Here is a 19,682-nt window from a genome sequence, read left to right as displayed (position 1 = left end):
TGTATACAGCACAAACCAGTGTTTATACCAAAATCTTAACGAGAGCTGGGTGAATTTTTTTGTGTCAAACTGTTTTTACCAAAAAATGCAGATTTTTGTCAACTGAAACATTTTGCGAATTTGTGCCAAATAGTTTTCATCAAAAAAGGAAAAGAAAAATTCTGAACAAAAATTTTCAGAACAAAATATTTTGACTTTTTCCACTTGAAATTAATTTTCATTTTGAAATGTACTTACATTTTATTCAGAAAGGCTCACAGATGAAACAAATGGTTAAGCTTAAAAGGAAATGATTTTACTTTTTCATGGAAAAATTTGAAAATTTTCAACATGACTAGCAAAAAATCAGTTAGTCATATAACTCTAATCCCATGCTCAAAGTGAAGAGGAAGAGTATATTACAGAGCTACAACACTGAGTATCTTTGAGAGCTTCAGGATGGTCACTTGGGTGAGGTCTGATGGACACAACATTGAGAGATCTGGTCTTCTGAAAAAAGACCAAGCTTTTTACTTATCCTTACCTCTCTGGGCTAGCCAACAATGATGATAGCATGGGACTGCTCTACAATTTCTTCAGTATGATGATCTTCTGTTCTCATCTGTCCAAATTCCTCTTTTTGCTGTATAAAGAACACAAGACACCATAAATAGCAGCAGTTCAGATCTGATTTTCTCAATGAAAAATAATACTTCATTCAGAGTAAACACATTTCACTTTAAATGCTCGGTTTATGAAACGGGAAGAATTAATCGGGCCAGCAGGTTTTTACAGGCACCTTCCTAAAGTCCCAAAGTCAGTTACATCAGGAGCTTTTTACAGGATTTGGGTGGATTCTCTCATGGATCTTTAGCTGAAGGAAATGTTTTCTTTATGCATCTTAACTGAAGTTTCAGAATTTTTCTGGGAAGGTTTAGATATGGTCTTTACTTAGAGCTGTTTCATGCATCAAAGAGCCATTTTTGGAGACATAAGGAGCATGGTGATATAGTTGTGATATAGCTGTGGGTTTTTTTTGGTCGGTGAGCGGGGTTTTGGGTCTGGACTTGGAACTGGATAACATTTTGTTTTGATATCAAGACTTTTCAGATTGGCTTACACTTAGGAAGGAAAAAAAATCTATTTTGTATTATTTCATATTTGTATATTGCATCAATAGATTTGATGGTGCATTAAGGAGAGAATAAAGGCAATATTTGCCCTAAGGAGCTTAACAGTATTTATCTAACCTTGTGATCCTCCTTTTGATTCTTCACATCTGTTTTCCCCAAGGTCTGAATTCTTGTAAAAAATAGCTGTGGTACAATTTAATAAACTGGAAACATGATTTTTCATAATATGGTTCATTTAACTAGCCGTGTGAAAGTGAATCAGTATGGCTCACTCTAATAGGAGGCAACCAACCTGTTGACTTCTGATATAGGACTTCAGTGATACTAGAGTAGGGAACGCAAGTCGGTTACAGCCTCTAACCCAGTACGATCTGATTTGGAAAAAAATGTAGCTCAGCTGTGCATTTAGCATCAGATACGATGTGCGACTAATAGGTGCTGTGCTTCTATATTTACCAAATATCCCTTGTGGGGTAGATTTTTTTTGACCTGAAAATTACAGGATTGGTGCCCACTGTAAGATTTATGTTGATAATTGAAGCTGCTTCTACTCAATAAAACATAAATGGAGCTTAAAAACAAGGGTAAAGGAAAAGAAAGATTAAAAAAATAGTATGTAGATACACAGAAAGATTATAACTTTGTTGTCAAGGCCGTTTTATCTCCTCAGGCAGTTGTCACTAAATTTGCTGTTAATGCTCACTATGTGTCAGTCAGCTACTCCTACAACTTTTGTCCCCTTGTGCTTCAAGGAACTTTCCAGAAAAAGGTTACTTTATAAAGCATCAGCATAGAAATCTGTTAATGGTTGGTTCTGTCATTTTAACTTCTCTATTATTACCCATCAAACAAGTGTAAAGAATACATGAAAATTCTTAAAATTTCCTGAGAACTTGACCTCACGTGAGATTCTCTCCTCCCCCTCTACCCTGATCCCCCACAGGAAATCAGAATGTCTCAATTTTCAAGAAAGTTTTGAGTGAGGTGTTTGCACTGTTGTTGCTTATGGTAAAGGACAGTGCATAAGAAGAGCATGGAATATATTTGGATTGAGAGCTTGCTTTCTTGTATCTTGGGCCTTATTGGTAGTGATAATAAAGAAGGCTTGAGTGTGGTATTATGTGTAATTTTTAAATTAGGTGACTAGTGTAATCCATTAAATATAGAATAGGTAATGTACCCAAAATCTATGCAAGCTTTTGCCTTTTTAAAAATACTTGAAAATATAATACATTCAAATAGATGAATTTAGCATTTTTAGATCTTCTAAATGCTTTATAAGTGTTACAGTTACCTTATTTTGATCCCTCATTTCTATTTTTTTTCCTTAAGGGATACAGGAGATATGAGTTCCTTTGCAAACGGACTAAAGTTCGGAGCGAGATTCTTCCCTCCCCCAGCTTTGGCTCCTAGGTAAAAGGGCTGGAGCGGAGTAAAGAGTCTCCAGTTTTGGCTGGGGGAAGATTCAGCCCAGGCACTGTGGAAATAGCTATAAGGCTGTCTTCCAAGGATCCCCTATAATTGTGGTGTGGGAAATATGGCAGGGGCAGGGCCAGCAGATGTGTATCAAGGGTGTGGGTGTAGCACTGTAGAGATTCTGTGACCCATATAGTAGCTCCAGGGGCATGTCATAATTTACACAGACCAACACAGCTGTATTTTTTTGAGTCCAGAATTTGGATGGTTCAACAATGAGTGAAGGCCATCTTAACCCCAGGTCTGTGAGTTCTGTGCTCTGCCTCGGAGAATATGTCTACACTGCAGTTAGACACCTGTGGCTGGCGTGTGCCAGCTGACTTGGGCTCACAGGCTTCTGGCTGTGGGCTGTTTAATTATGGTATAGATGCTCGGGTTGGAGCCCAGGCTCTGGGACACCCCCACCTTGCAGGTTCCTAGAGCCTAGGTTCCAGCCCAAGCCTGAACGTCCACACCACAGTTAGACAGCCCTGCAGACCAAGTCCCATGATCCCGAGTCATCTGGCACAGGCCAGCCACATGTGTCTAATTACAGTGTAGACATATCCTCCGAGGACTCCATATGCTTTATGAAAATATGCTTGGGATGTGAATATAATGTAACTGGAATATGCTATATGTAAAAGATCTCTTGTAAGGTATCATTACAAAGCTTATAATCCATTGAGTGTGTTCATCCTGTTTGTATGTATGTATTGTTCTTGTATCTAAAACTAGAAATATGACGTTAAATCTGAGGTCCTATTGTAATTATACAAAGTGTGGGCCATTAATGGTGGTTTAGAATCTTGATGGCACCCATTGACAAGGACAGTTGGCTGGAGATGGTTTATTTATCTGAAGCCTTCTTGTGGACATGGGGACCAGCCTGTGGGTAATGGAGAATGAGGTCTTACAGGGACATGTGACTGTGTCATCTGATATTGTAATCCATCTTGAACCTGGTGCTCCTCCATTTAGAAGGAGGGGTGGGAACCCAGAGAGACAAAGGATTCCTGCCTTGGGCCAAAGCTATAAAAGGGGGTGGAAGAGAACAAAGGAGGCCAGTCATGAGAAATCCCCTAATTACCACCCGAGCTGGAGCTAACAAGAACTGTACCAGGGAAAGGATTGGGCCCAGACTAAGGAGTTTAGTCTGTGAAAGAAGCTTATTGGAACATCACTGAGGGTGAGATTTACGTGTATTCGGTTTCTTAAATGTATTAGGCTTAGACTTGCATATTTTGTTTTATTTTGCTTGGTAACTTACTTTGTTCTGTCTTGTTTGTACTTTGTTATTACCTGAAACCACTTTAATCCTACTTTTTATCCTTAATAAACTCACTTTTGTTTATTAATTAACCCAGAGTAAGTGATTAATACCTGGGAGAGCAAACAGCTGTGCATATCCCTCTATCAGTGTTCTAGAGGGTTGACAGTTTGAGTTTATCCCGTATGAGCTTTATACAGAGTAAAATGAATTTATTTGGGATTTGGATCCCATTGGAAGCTGGAGACAGGAATACCTGCTGAGTGGTTTTCAGTTAAAGCCTGCAGCTCTGGGGGCATGGTTCAGACCTGGGTCTGTGTTGCAGTGGAGTAGCATGTCTGCTCAACAAGACAGGGTTCTGGAGTCCCAAGCTGGCAGGAAAAATGGGCTCAGAGGTAGTTTCAGGACGTCAGGTGACAGTCCCAAAGGGGTCTCTGTGACTGAACCCATCACAGTCATACCCTGAGTGCCTTGTTCAAAGTCAACCAGTAATAAAACTGGATAAGAAGTCAGGAGTTTTCTGACTTCCATTCTCCTTTCATTCCTTAAACATTCATCATATTTTTGTGCTTAGCCTTTGTATGTAAAAATTATGTAGAATAAATTTTGTGCTTATTTTTCTTGCTGAGGTTACATAGGTTTGGGAGGCTCTTTGGTTCTGGAACAGAAATGAGTGGCTGCAGAAGTGAGCAAATAAGCTAAAGATCCTTTTATCCAACTGGAATTTTCTGGTATAGTTAGGCTCAACATATTTTTATATTTAATACTTTTAATTAATTTCTTAACTTGTAATGTTAATGCAAATATGTTCCAAATATTTTCTATGAACATATGAACATACTATAGTGCCATTCATCAAAGGACCACAAAGCACATTGATTGGTGGTTGAGTTGATATGTATTTACTGATCACACAAGTTCATAGAAAACTATCTTGTTGCATTACCTAAAGAGTGCAAATCTATTTTTAATTCAGTCAGCCAAAGCCCCCAGTCTTAGGATTGTGCGCTAACTGTTGGCTAATTAGTGTGAAATTTAATTTACACTAATTAGCCTGAGGTGAGGAGAGTGTGAAATAAACGTTGCATGTAAATTCTGCATTTTACAGTTATTTTTGTGTTTACATTGAAAGCAGCACTCTCTCTGGGATCCGTCTCTTCTCAGTTTTCACACTACTTTCATGGTCTTGTAACTGGTGGTGAATATATCACATATTTCTATCTATTGTGTTTCATAGCCATTCAAAATACACATTACTACTCTAATAATAGAGAATTTTGACTTTTTACATTTTAATTATCAAGAATTATTAACCCCAGAGGCTAACTTTCACTGTGGTAAAGTTGTATATCAATAAAGAGAGAAATAAAGAAAATTGTGAGGAGGGGAATGCAGTTATGAATCTGGAAACCTTTGTAGTCTCACGTCTATACTGTAGAATGGTTCATATATGAATGTTATGTAGGGCTCTCTAATTTATGTTGTCCTGTTCTCCTGTGGTATATACCTGTCTAACAGGTGGTTATGATTGCTCTTGGCCATATGAGAGTGTGCAATGATGTTCTGAATTTTGTCATCCTCTATAAGAGGAGCTTGTTAGTTCACAACTTTCAGTTCTTTTGGGTCAGATGGTGGAATAGTTCCCAGGGTGAGTGATATAGAGAATGAGGGAATAAACACCCCAACGCTGTAATGAGTTGCAGTATAGTCCTTACTGACATTACCTTCTCTGTAGTTTTCCTGGCACAGAAAGTTTTTGAGAGGTATTTTCATTCCATGATGATCTAGTTTCTCATGCTCCTAGTGCACTGCCTAGTCAGTGTCCAAAGCAGTTTACAGTACAAGTAAAAGAAAGTATCTTTGAGGTCAGTAGATGTCACACTCTAATGCCCTTGCATAAAACAGAGGAGTCTCCAGCTTGCCACTCAAGCCAGCTTCAAATCTACTCTTCATGCCCAGAGCAACACTACTCTTACCAAGACTCCCCTGGTATCTGTAAAGGTTTTTCATCTTCATACTGTAAAACAGTAGATCTGAATTAATAACTTAGTTGTTTCATTACATGAATAAGATATCAGAAGACTGTTGTTTGCCCAGTGCCTACTTAATTTGCTCAATTATGGGAAAGCACTTTAGTATTGAAATCCATAAAAATTTGAGCTAAATTTGAGTTGTTCATAGCTATCTTTACTATAATACCTGACCACTGTGAATTAACAGTCAAATTGTCATATTATAAAATGCTGGGTTCCATCAGTGACTGTGTATAATCATGAGCTAATAAGAAAACTCTGGTTTCTTTATATTATAGGTTCCCGTCTCCGTCAAGAAGATTTCCCACCTCGGATTGTTGAGCACCCTTCTGATCTAATTGTTTCAAAAGGAGAACCAGCAACTTTGAACTGTAAGGCTGAAGGCAGGCCAACCCCAACTATTGAATGGTATAAAGGGGGTGAAAGAGTTGAAACTGACAAAGATGACCCTCGCTCCCATCGGATGTTGCTGCCCAGCGGATCTTTATTTTTCTTACGCATAGTACATGGACGCAAAAGTAGACCAGATGAAGGAGTCTACGTGTGTGTTGCAAGGAATTACCTTGGTGAAGCTGTGAGTCATAATGCATCGCTGGAGGTAGCAAGTAAGTAAAGTTTTTCACATTTTTATGAATAGTCACTTGTCCGGATGTTGGCTATTACGGTGGAAATTTAAGAGAAAAAAAAATCACTTTCTCTGAGACAAAAAATTGACTTAAAATAAAGGTAGGAACTATGTAGTTGAATTTATTTGTACTACATACATATATATGGGAAGGAAACGCAGATGATTTTGGAGATTTGGACTTGTTGGCCAGATGAATCTTTATTTTTCTATGAAGTTCTGGTTTTTTGTTGGCTGTTGAATGTTGCATGCCTGATTCAAAGATTACTGATACTTTTTTCCACTACATGTCATATTAAATGCAGTTTACTATTACTGGTGATAGAGTAAAGGTTTGATGTAGCACAGCACAGATGCGAAGTGTTGTGTATATAAACATAAGGCAAAAAATTACTTAGCATGACTGGGTGCACAAGAGAAACCGGTCCTGCTCAAGTGAGTGCTGGTGCGTGGCCCATCAGCTGCCTCTGGCTAATAGCAGGCATATGGCCAAAGACAGGAGCAGATAGGTTTGTTGTTCATTTACATTTCATCACATGTCCCTTCAAACATGCCCCTTTTCTGCTCTGAAGAACAGAGTTAAAAGTGGCTATGCATGAAAGAGTCTTGAGACTTAGTGGGGAGGACTATACCTAAATCAGAAATTTCAAACTCCGATATTTAGGCAGTGAAAGTCAGATTTAGGAACCAAAATAAGAGTCCTGATATTCACACACACTCTTTCCCCCTCCCCCACCCCGTCCCCGCCCCTGAGATGAGCATCCACAACTCCTATAGAAGTCTATGGAAATTGTTGTTGCTTAACAGCCCTGGAAGTCATGCCCCTTTTTTTGGTCCTAATGCCCATGCTTCGTTTCCACTCCATGTTTTCACAGGAGCAGAAAGTCCTTCTGCTTCCTGATGTACACTCTGCCAGGACTTGAAGGTCGAGTCCCATTTTTGAAACATCTAAGACAGGGGCTGGCAAACTTTTTGGCTTGAGGGCCACATTGGATTTTGAAAATTGTATGGAGGGCTGGTTAGGGGAGGGGCTGTGGCCCGCCCCCCCTCCATCCACGCCCCTCTGCTTTTTGCCCCCTGACAGACCCCGCCCCCAGGACTCCTGCCCCATCCAACCACCCCTTACCGCTCCGGCCGGGATCCCTGCCCGACTGCCCCCCCCCACTGCACCATCCAACCCCCCCTTTCTGACTGCCCCCTGGGACTCCTGCCCCCATTCAACCCCCCTGTTCCACGCCCTCTGACTGCCCCAACCCCTATCCACCCCCCCATCCCCTGACCACCTCCCGCCCCCACACTCCTCCGAACTCTCCTGCCCTCTATCCAACCTGCCCTGCTCCGTGCCCCCTTACCACGCAGCACAGAGCACCAGGTCAGGCTGGGCTCTGCAGCTGTGCTGTCCCAGGAGCTCGCAGCCTCGCCTCGCCACCCGGAGCATTGTGCCGGCAGTGCAGTGAGCTGAGGTTATGGGGGAGGGGGCACAGCGGGGGAGGTGCCCGGGGAGAGCCTCCTGGGCCAGGGGCTCAGGGGCCGTGGAGGAGTTTGCTCACCTCTGATATGACATTCTGTTTAAAAGCCATTTTTATATGTTTTTATTGCTGAATTACAATAATTACTATCTGAGTACGGATGAAAGCACAGTGTATGCCTAGCACTCCTACAGCCTTGATTATATAGTATATATTTTGTCATAACATTGAAATGAATTAATCTACCAGATCCACACCTGAAATCCTTTCTTGAGGAAAGATAAGAATTTGGCTCAGTAACTCATCTAAAGTTCTTGAAACTGCTTTAAAACACACTTGTTGTCTGGTTGTTCAGTGGTTTTTGTAAAGTGTCGAGTAGCTGTAGCATTAAGCGCTTTATTGAAATCAGCAGAGAGTCCTGTGGCACCTTATAGACAAACAGATGTATTGGAGCATAAGCTTTCGTGGGTGAATATCCACTTATTCACCCACAAAAGCTTATGCTCCAATATGTCTGTTAGTCTATAAGGTGCCACAGGACTCTTTGCCGCTTTTACAGATCCAGACTAACGTGGCTACCCCTCTGATTATTGAAATCAGGTTCTCTTGTCCTCCAGTTTACTATTACTTCCTGTACAATTTAGTTCATAAATGTTGAATGTGTTTTAAAGATTTGTGTGTGTGTTGCAAAGGATATTTATAATATGTGAAGCATTCAATTAAACTCCACTGTTTATTTGGTCCATAACCTACAATGTAGTATCTTTTAATAATGTCTTAAAATGCACATGGTGTCAAGGCCACTATATCTTGTGTATGTAAAAGTATATCTATATATTCACCCCCACAATTTCCCATTTAAAGTCTAGGAGCTAGGGTTAGGCCTACATCGGTGAAGCAATGTTGCTGCTGCCAATTCACTTGGCAGTTTCTAAATGTGTTTGTGACCCCCTGTCTCAATTCCTCTTGCTTAGATTGCAGGGAGAACCTTCATGACAGGGTCTGGACATGTATGTAAAACAATGCCACCACAAGGTTTTTCCGGTGTCTTAATTCTTGAGACAGGGATAAGAGATAAGTATCTTCTAACGGAGCTTCACATATTTGCCACAGAACAATAGCCTAGAATTAACTGCTAATCCAGTTTCAATCACACTTATATTGATAGTGAATCTCAGAGTTTTGAAATGTGAGTTGAGATTTGCGGGGACTTGATTGATTGAGTGTTAAAGTCGACATCAACACTTAAAAGGGAAAAATCGCTAATACGTGTGTTAGCAAATGAGATTTTTAGCATTGGTAACATGGTATTTGAAAGGATTTTAACAAAACAAGCAATGATGTGAAAATGCAAAACCAGTGAAGCATTTTAAATAGCACTGAAAAGGTAAAGAATCAGATATTCTAGGAAACAGGGAAATAATTGAAGGCTACTGGAATAAATTTACATTAAATTTAACATCTGTGAAACATAGATATAACACTATAATTATAAACTACAGTTAGGCTCATAGTGGTCAAAGAGAAAACTGTTTTGATTCACTTGTCACTGCACCCTCTTTCATACAAACAGTATTATCAGATACAATTGCTACTTTAAAAATCCTTAAATTTTAGTTTTGTCTTTGCATGTTTACACAATAAAATTGCCTTTATTTAGTGTGCATTTAAGAAACACAAAAGAACATTTTAGCATATTCATTTTGTTATGTTTTAATGTTACACAATCAGTTCAACTGAAAGACATTTGTAAAAAAAAAAAAGTGAGGGGAACAAAAGCTTTTATGTACTGTAACTGGTAGGTATGACTGGAAGCGACTCTTGTCTATCGCAGTAGTTTGTGTTTTATAAAGCACTTCCTTTTTCGTCAGTTCTGATTGTCACAACTTTATTTAGATTTCAGTCCTTTAGTATCCTGTGAATTTGTAGCCTACACATCAGATCAACAAATTAGTCTATTTACTTTTCCAATAAACACTAAATAAAAATTTTTAGACCAGTTACTCCTCCTCACCGCATGTTTTCAAAACAAATTCACTGCTAATTTTTTGAGATAGGACAAGGAAATACTGTTTTTGTTTTTTACAATAACACAGGGATATTACTTAGTCTTTTCTTTGTTCTGTGATACATATAAGCTTTAGAGTCTCCAGTTACAAAAGAAGTAGTTAGGGTGATATGTCAAAACTCAGTAAAATCTTCCAGGATGTGAAATATTAACATTAAAGGTTTTTTTAATTCTACGAATATATTTTTAGGTACATATGAAATTTTATTCTATGTATCAGATTGACAGCCCCAGAAACTACAATCCTGCTTGTATACACAGAACAGGTAGAAAATGAGGAAGCAGGAATGTGCAAGTTTACTCATCCTCTGCTTCCCACTCCCATTAGGCCCACCGAAGGGGCTAGATATGTAATGTTATCCAACATACGCTGTATCTGTCTCTTCACTTATCTCCCACTGATGTCTATCTTTTAGCTAGCCAGGGCCATTTGTCCCTTTGTGAATAGCATCGATCTAGCACTAATAACTGTATGGTATCTTCAGAAAACTGAATCAAGGAAACCATTTCCCTCGCTACAATCTCTGCTTCTCGTGTTACTTTCCAATTATGAGCTTTATGCATTACATTGTTGGGCTTGCTTCCTGGTGTCCTTGGCATTGTTTAAAAGTACTTTATTCTCTTATTTTCATATGCTTTTCCTGTATTAATTTCCTGTTATTGGCCCTTCTTAAACAAACAAACAAAATAGCAACATGATCCCCGAATGTGGCGCTATGCCTGTAATAAATGTATCTTCCAATATGGGGTCTCTGCCCTTAGTACAGCATAGCATTGCTTATCTTATCCTGAGTCTCTTCTGTTTGTTCAGGTTACAGGGTTGTGTTACACTAACTTAGCCAAATCACAAGTCACTTGATATTTCTTGACAGGTTTCAGAGTAACAGCCGTGTTAGTCTGTATTCGCAAGAAGAAAAGGAGTACTTGTGGCACCTTAGAGACTAACCAGTTTATTTGAGCATAAGCTTTTGTGAGCTAAGAGTGATCAGGTAAGGTGAGCTGTTACCAGCAGGAGAGTGGGGGGGGGGGGGAACCTTTTTTAGTGATAATCAAGGTAGGCCATTTCCAGCAGTTGACAAGAAGGTCTGAGGAACAGTGGGGGATGGAGGGGGGGGGATAAACATGGGGAAGTAGTTTTACTTTGTGTAATGACCCATCTGCTCCCAGTCTCTATTCAAGCCTAAGTTAATTGTATCCAGTTTGCAAATTAATTCCAATTCAGCAGTCTCTTGTTGGAGACTGTTTTTGAAGTTTTTTTTGTTGAAGAATTGTAACTTTTAGGTCTGTAATCGAGTGACCAGAGAGATTGAAGTGTTCTCCAACTGGTTTGAATGTTATAATTCTTGACATCTGATTTGTGTCCATTTATTCTTTTATGTAGAGACTGTCCAGTTTGACCAATGTACATGGCAGAGGGGCATTGCTGGCACATGATGGCATATATCACATTGGTGGATGTGCAGGTGAATGAGCCTCTGATAGCGTGATGTGATTAGGCCCTATGATGGTGTCCCCTGAATAGATATGTGGACACTGCTGGCAATGGGCTTTGTTGCAAGGATAGGTTCCTGGGTTAGTGGTTCTGTTGTGTGGTGTGTGGTTGCTGGTGAGTATTTGCTTCAGGTTGGGGGCCTGTCTGTAAGCAAGGACTGGCCTGTCTCCCAGGATCTGTGAGAGTGATGGGTCATCCATAAACCTGGAAATCCATCATCTCTGGCATTGGCACCCTGACATCAGGATTGTCTGGCTATGTAGACTCCCTTCTCAGGCCCTACGCTACCAGCTCTCCCAGCTATCTTTGAGACACCACTGACTTCCATCAGTGATCTTCCTGAAAACATCATCCTGGCCACTATGGATGTAGAAGCCCTCTACCCCAACATTCCACACAAAGATGGACTACAAGCTGTCAGGAACAGTATCCCCGATAATGTCATGGCAAACCTGGTGGCTGAACTTTCTGACTTTGTCCTCACCCATAACTATTTCACATTTGGGGACAATGTATACTTTCAAATCAGCGGCACTGCTATGGGTACCCGCATGGCCCCACAGTATGCCAACATTTTTATGGCTGACTGTTCCTCAGATGTTCTTGTCAAGGGGAGAGGGATCAGTGGATTGAGCATTGGCCTGCAAAACCCGGTGTTGTGAGTTCAATCCTTGATGGGGCCATTTAGGGATCTGGGGCAAAAATTGGGGATTGGTCCTGCTTTGAGCAGTGGGTTGGACTAGATGACCTCCTGAGGTCCCTTCCAACCCTGATATTCTATGATTCTCTGAACTGCTGGAAATGGCCAACCTTGATGATCACTACAAAAGGCTTTTCCCCCCCGCTCTCCTGCTGGTAATAGCTCACCTTACCTGATCACTCTGGTTACAGTGTGCATGGTAACACCCATTGTTTCATGTTCATGTTCATAAATCTCCCCACTGTATTTTCCATTGAATGCATCCGAAGAAGTGAGCTGTAGCTCACAAAAGGTTATGCTCAAATAAATTTGCTGGTCTCTAAGGTGCCACAAGTACTCCTTTTCTTTTTGATATTTCTTGACATCAAAAGCTAAAAACCTATCAACCATTTTGGTGGGCAGTAGTGCAAAACTCTAGAGTCGTGTGGCACTGTCTCAGTTAGAGAAGTAGCTTTGTAACTGAATATTGGGTGATATAATTTTTATATAGTTTACTCACAAAGGAGGTATAAAATATATATAAAAAGGAGCCACAGCAGAAGGTTCAGTTACAAGACAGGTTAACAGAATATTGTTCTCACTTTCTGAAATGGAACCTGCTTACATATCTTCAGACTTTACTCGCAACTGAATGAGGCTTCTGTGTACTAGACCAACCAGTGAAGGCAATGGGATAATCCGGCATTGGTAACCAGTCATCCGTCAGAGACTTCATACCGCTACAAGTCTGTTTGCCTCTCTCTTCTTGACTTCCTGAACTCGGCCTTTTGATCACCGGAGACATACTTAAATTAGTTCCATCTTTTGTTTTTGAGGAATGTAACTGGTTTCGGATTACCACGTACCAGTGACACATTTCCTGGTGGTGAAAGGTCCTAAAGAATGTGATAAAGGGCATGTCAAGACTAAATGGGGTAATTCTTACTATAAATGTCAGTTTTTACAGGTAGGAGCACAGAGTTGATCAGTGTTTTGCTCCTCCAAATAAGTGGTCCAGACAAGCATCTGTCCATCACATGAACAACTTAGAAACAAAGGCTGTTTCTCACCCTGAAGGAAACAAACCTCTCTCATATCTCCAACAGACCAGGAGTGTACTATGGCTGTTTCATGCTGTTGAGTCCCTGAAGCTTCTCTGATAAACAGATGCACCTGATCAAGATCACATTCATTTATTTGGCATCTCATTGCACAGCAGACTGACTCAACAGTTAAACAGTGCATCCTTTCGATTTCCATGGAATTACTCTTTTTTTTTTTTTAAGCCAGGAGAATAAAGATGGTTCTCAAGTTGTGTGGCATTTATTCACAACCAAGAGTGGTAGTAGTCGTGGCAGGCAAATGCCCATGGTCAATACCTTTTTGCCTTCATCATTTCTGCCCCCCACCCCATTCTGAAGATTCTGGGGATTTTAAGGAGAACCAAAGTGCTGGTGTTTGGTAGACATCAACCTCATACATCTTCATTTTTAAATTGCTTCTTGCTTAGATGACAGCTATAATTTTGCCACCAGTGTTCAGGAATATTACTTAAATTCTGTAATGACAGGTTTCAGAGTAACAGCCGTGTTAGTCTGTATTCGCAAAAAGAAAAGGAGTACTTGTGGCACCTTAGAGACTAACCAATTTATTTGAGCATAAGCTTTCATGAGCTACAGCTCACTTCATCAGATGCATACTGTGGAAAGTATAGAAGATCTTTTTATACACATACAGCATGAAAAAATGGGTGTTTACCACTACAAAAGGTTTTCTCTCCCCCTACCCCACTCTCCTGCTGGTAATAGCTTATCTAAAGTGATCACTCTCCTTACAACGTGTATGATAATCAAGGTGGGCCATTTCCAGCACAAATCTTGGGTTTAACAAGAACGTCTGAGGGGGGTTGGAAAAAACAAGTGAAGAAACAGATTGATAGAGCCAGAAGAGTTCCCAGAAGTCACCTACTACTGGACAGGCCTAACAAAGAAAATAACAGAACGCCACTAGCCGTCACCTTCAGCCCCCAACTAAAATCCCTCCAACGCATTATTAAGGATCTACAACCTATCCTGAAGGATGACCCAACACTCTCACAAATCTTGGGAGACAGGCCAGTCCTTGCCTACAGACAGCCCCCCAACCTGAAGCAAATACCCACCAGCAACCACATACCACACAACAGAACCACTAACCCAGGAACTTATCCTTGCAACAAAGCCCGTTGCCAACTGTGCCCACATCTATTCAGGGCCTAATAACATCAGCCACATTATCAGAGGCTCGTTCACCTGCACATCCACCAATGTGATATATGCCATCATGTGCCAGCAATGCCCCTCTGCCATGTATATTGGTCAAACTGGACACTCTCTACGTAAAAGAATAAATGGACACAAATCAGATGTCAAGAATTATAACATTCATAAACCAGTCGGAGAACACTTCAATCTCTCTGGTCACGCGATTACAGACATGAAAGTTGTGATATTACAACAAAAAAACTTCAAAACCAGACTCCAGGGAGAGACTGTTGAATTGGAATTCATTTGCAAATTGGATACAATTAACTTAGGCTTGAATAGAGACTGGGAGTGGCTAAGTCATTATGCAAGGTAACCTATTTCCCCTTGTTTTTTCCTACCCCCCCACCCGCCCTCCTCAGACGTTCTTGTTAAACACTGGATTTGTGCTGGAAATGGCCCACCTTAATTATCATACACATTGTAAGGAGAGTGATCACTTTAGATAAGCTATTACCAGTAGGAGAGTGGGGTGGGGGGAGAGAAAACATTTTGTAGTGGTAAACACCCATTTTTTCATGCTTTGTGTGTATAAAAAGATCTTCTATACTTTCCACAGTATGTATCCGATGAAGTGAGCTGTAGCTCACGAAAGCTTATGCTCAAATAAATTGGTTAGTCTCTAAAGTGCCACAAGTACTCCTTTTGTTTTTGCGAAATTCTGTAATGTTAGAGTCATGTGGGTGGAAAAGATTTGAATAGAACTGGTTCCTTTCTTTCCTCCAAAGTTTCATACACAGGAAAAAGCAGATATCATCAAAAAATTTAGTGAAACTATATCCACAAGCAGTGGCATTAACAAAAGTTGCTTGAGGCAATACAGGTTTCATAGCACAGTTGTTGGTAATGCTTTTAAAAGCATTGCCATCTATGCTGTATTTGCCTCGAAACTAAGTGTTATGGTACAGCTGTAACAACAAGTGAAGTCTTGGGTTACTAGAAGCTGTCAACTTCTAAAGCATTTTTAAAAAGGGATGTAATGTCATTAAAATCTTTCTTCCAACAATAACACATTTGTTTGTGCCTGCTATTTGCAATCAGTATGTGTTGACTGTACTTCAGGAAAGCAAAAGTGATTACGTTAGCTTGTTATCTTCGTATAGCTTTGGATTTTTTTAAAGTATTTCTTTAGCCTTTCTAGTCAATAGCAGAACACGTTATCGTTGAGAGTTTGAATCTTTAGTTCTTTCCTTTACCTCATTCACTTAGTTCTTGAGGGGAACAGAGAGCCTTACTTTGCTTTGCAATGAATTCTAACTCCTTCTCTCCCTCTCCCCAACGTCCTATGTAATTTGGCAGCAGAATTACATTGGTAGTAATTAAAGCTGAAGTAATTCTGGGAGCTTAGGAGTAAGGAAATCCCATCTAACTATCCTTGGCATAAAACATAGTTATCCTAATGAAAATGGGAGAAGTAATCAAAAACAGGGGAGCAACTAGCCATGGCTGGGGGTGTGGTGAACTAATTTCCTTGAAACTTACTGTTACATTTCTAAATTCTGATACATTATATACGTAATTGAGCCATTATATTTACAGCACATCCCTGGAAGTTTGAGAGGTGATTATTGTACTCCAGAGAAATAAAACTATCCTCCTTTCAGATCTAAAGAGGTGTTGTGTATATACACACATGCATAATTTGTTTTGTTTTTGTTTTGTTTTTTAAAGAAAAGTAAAACTCAGAAATAAAATTCAAACTTTTTAATTAAATGGCTTTCTCAAATGCTATTGTGGATTGATTATGGGTTAGGCCTACATAAATGAACAAATGTTTTATAAATCAGGGAATAATGACACATTTTAAAATATAATTATTCACCATGACCTGTAAAATATCAATTGAGGGCCAGAGGATTCTGTCTGGGGGAAAAAAAGTTTGCCCTACCCTTTTCTACTATGGAATTTACTTACCTTCATTTTTTCCCCCCATGTCACACTTGAGGAGATTTGTTGTTCCTTCACATCTTTAATGGCAAACTCCGCAAAAGAAGGGTCTAGGGTAGCTTCTAGAGTGAAGCTCTACATTGAACTAGAAAGACAATGTAGTTTTATTCTGATACTTGTTTTCCTTTTCCAGTAACATTCCCAGTTCACTGTTGGGAAAAGTTGACTTTCTGTGATTCTTCCCTATTGTCACTTGCCATGGTGTGTAAATCTCTACCCTCTAGAAGAATTTCAGTTTGAGACCACAGCATGGTCGAACAGCAGAATCAGTGCTTCGCTAAAATGAAATTTAGCACAGAATGTGTCGAAGTGCAGCTCAGCCCATTCGTTTGTGGACAAAGTGAAGCTGACTGCAGATTCTGAAAGAAGTCTAAGCTGTAGTTGAAGTATCACCACTAAAATGTATCCAAACTGATGCAAGTTTCTGGAATGATAAAATTTCAACTAAATCATGTTTAATCTTTCCTCAAAAGAAGCAGCACTGTGTGAATCGCCTAACATATAATCTTTGTGGATCTGGGATAATACACAAGAGCACGCTTGAAAGATTTAAAAACACAATTGACCGCATACCTAGTACTGGCATTTTATGATCCTGATAGCTGGTAGCTACGCCAGGTACATGGATATGTTTGGAGGCTCATCTTTCCAGATGGCTTTCAGATATTGAGAACGGGCATGCCTAAAACAGAGAGAGCATGTTTGGTGAGCATGTCCGTTTCAACTTGCTGCTGCTTGGCAATGCTATGAGCAGCAATAGAGATGGCTACTGTAGTTCTTTGTGGGAAAACAAGACCCAAAAAAATGGTAGCCGGAGAGGGCTACAGCAGCAAAGACATCCTTTTTCCTCTTCCACATCTTTGTTGCAGGTAGAGGGCCTTGAGGAGTGGGGAGAGGTGGCAAGGAGGAGAAGTGCCTAATGAGAGGCATTTTCAACAAAACTTTTTTTTTGTCAGAAAATGCCAGTTCAGCAAAACAAAAACTTTTTTTGAAAATGCATCATTTTCAAAGAAAATTTTTCATTGGGAAGGTTTCTCAGGTTCAGGAGTGAATTTCTGGTCAAAATGAGAGAGCGTTACCCCAGAATAGCGAATAGCCTGGTGGTCAGGGCACTCATCTGGAGCATGCGAGAGCCAGGGTCTTGAGCCAACATCCAAGGTGAATGCCCTAAATACTGGATGATTCCATTGTTCTGGGGTAGGGATATGCCTGTTTTGGACCAGTTTTTTTTTTCCCAAAGGTCTCGGTTTCGTCCCAATACAGGAGATTTATTTATTTTATTTTTTTGAAGGACAGAAAGCCAGTCTCTGTGACAGATACTTTTTACCTCTCTCAGCAGGCAGAAGGATTTGGAGGGGGAAAGCAAAATTTCTTTCCCCCTTGAAGGCGCGGTAGGTGTGGTGCAGCTTCATATTTATCAAACACTTCCAAGACAGAGGCTTATTCAACAGATGGAGTCCTAAAGCATGGTTCACAGACAGCAGTCTGATAAAAAAAATTCCAGAACCCTCTCCTTCCTAGCATCTAAAGTCAACAAAGCAGGCTGACTTCTCCTGGATATTGCTGGTAGGCTTCCTGTTCCCAAGGAGCTTTTTTTGTATCTATCATTAGCTAGTGGGTATGTGGTAAATTTTTAAAGCCCTTCCTCATAGCATGTCATTTTAGGCAGAGCTGTGGGGCTAGCCTTCAGAATCACAAATCTCTGAAATTTTTCAGAAACAGCCATCTGCTGAACTAGTAGCCTGCCGAGGGAGAGAGAGAAAAACACAGAGCCCACTTTTTGATCATGTACCAATTTCTGTACCACTTTTATCATTCCCTTGCATATGAGAAGTTACTGGCAAAGATTATGAAGGGCTAGATGAACAAAATACTGCCTTTCTGGTCCTCACCATTGATTATCTATACCCTGGTTCCTCTCAATCCTACATTTTCTAATATATTTTCCTGTAGTACTGAGGAATCGGCATGTTAACCAAAATTTAGGAAGATAATTATGTTAAGTTTACATGACTGAAAAACACACCCTTTTTGCCTGTCAAAACAGGGACACAGATTTTGATCAATATTTATGGGAATGGTATTTTTATAAGTCATTATTCACCTCAAAGAGAACTAGGTGTTCTTAAAATAGAAAATAATCTGTTTATTGTCTTTAGACTCTAAAATTTCCTGAAACAAAATTGCACTGGTTATAAAGCTTTGCATCTTTGTGTCTGTGTAATGTTCAGATGACAATCATCTGATCAAACTTGGTTCCAGTATGTAAATTGATTTCAGCTGACTGCATTGAATTTGAAAGAAATTTAATATGGAAACTTCCCCTGCGCCTCTCACCATGGTTGTAGATGCTTCTCTACGTCATCTGTTAAGCAGTGCATAGTCAGCATATGGCTCTTTCTCTCCTATTTAAACTGTTTCCTCCTGGGAAAGGGAAATTCCCCTCAGACCAGACAGACATCTGCTGACTCTCTCTCCTACCAGCAAAGCCACAGAAAAGATATCTTTCCTGTGATTAAAAGAAATACGTCTGGAGGCTTTTAGTTTTCATTCAATTAATCAAAGATTAAACCCATGTGGACTCTCTGAACTGAGCTTCTTTGTGCTTTCTCTAGTGCCGCTGATTGGAACCCTTCTGCATATGTTTTGACTGAAATTTAAGATTTTACCCACATAAATGTTTTAATGCAAAACTAATGTGTCTTCATCAGGAACAAGTAAAAAAGTTTAATAATAAGTAGAAAATAGAGTATAAAATGCTACTACTGAGTTTTCTTTCACATTAACTCATAACTTGAAATGCATATTTTAATTAAAAAATAAAATGAAAGGTAATACAGTGTGCAGTGCTGTATATTTTGTCAAGTCTATGTTTCTCAACAAAAGCCTTATAGATATATTAGAGGTGCACAGTTTAAGGCCATAAGTGACCAGCAGCTCCTTTAGTCTTGCATTCTATACATCTAATCCATATATTTCCATCTGTAAATCATTTTAAAAATAGGGCTACTATGTATTATAAACATCATTTACACTAAGAATGTCGGTAGCTTCTACCTTAATTCCTCATCCCAATGATGTACTGCAGATGAAACATTAGATGAATGTTTCAGTCTTGTAGGTTTTTTTCCCCCTACCTCAAAAAGTGAGTTATTTTTCTTCTTAATGTTTATAAAAAAAACGTTGACTGAAAAAGTCATTTAAGAGCAGGATCACAATAATTAAACAG

General features: G+C 39.7%; 1 protein-coding gene across 5 annotated transcripts in view; it reads left to right on the top strand.

Moving 5' to 3' along the window:
• The window catches only part of ROBO1 (roundabout guidance receptor 1), a 1,030,664-nt gene that overhangs the window by 640,278 nt on the left and 370,704 nt on the right, over nt 1-19,682 (top strand). For all 5 annotated transcript variants that reach the window (XM_075117735.1, XM_075117733.1, XM_048868853.2 and 2 more), the window contains one exon: nt 6,149-6,475. In XM_075117735.1, coding sequence (XP_074973836.1) covers nt 6,149-6,475 — 327 coding nt within the window. The remainder of the gene's footprint in view (nt 1-6,148; nt 6,476-19,682) is intronic.

Source organism: Caretta caretta, chromosome 1, assembly GCF_965140235.1.
Source record: "Caretta caretta isolate rCarCar2 chromosome 1, rCarCar1.hap1, whole genome shotgun sequence".
Classification (NCBI taxonomy): Eukaryota; Metazoa; Chordata; order Testudines; family Cheloniidae; genus Caretta; species Caretta caretta.
This window is presented reverse-complemented; position numbering and strand designations above follow the sequence as displayed.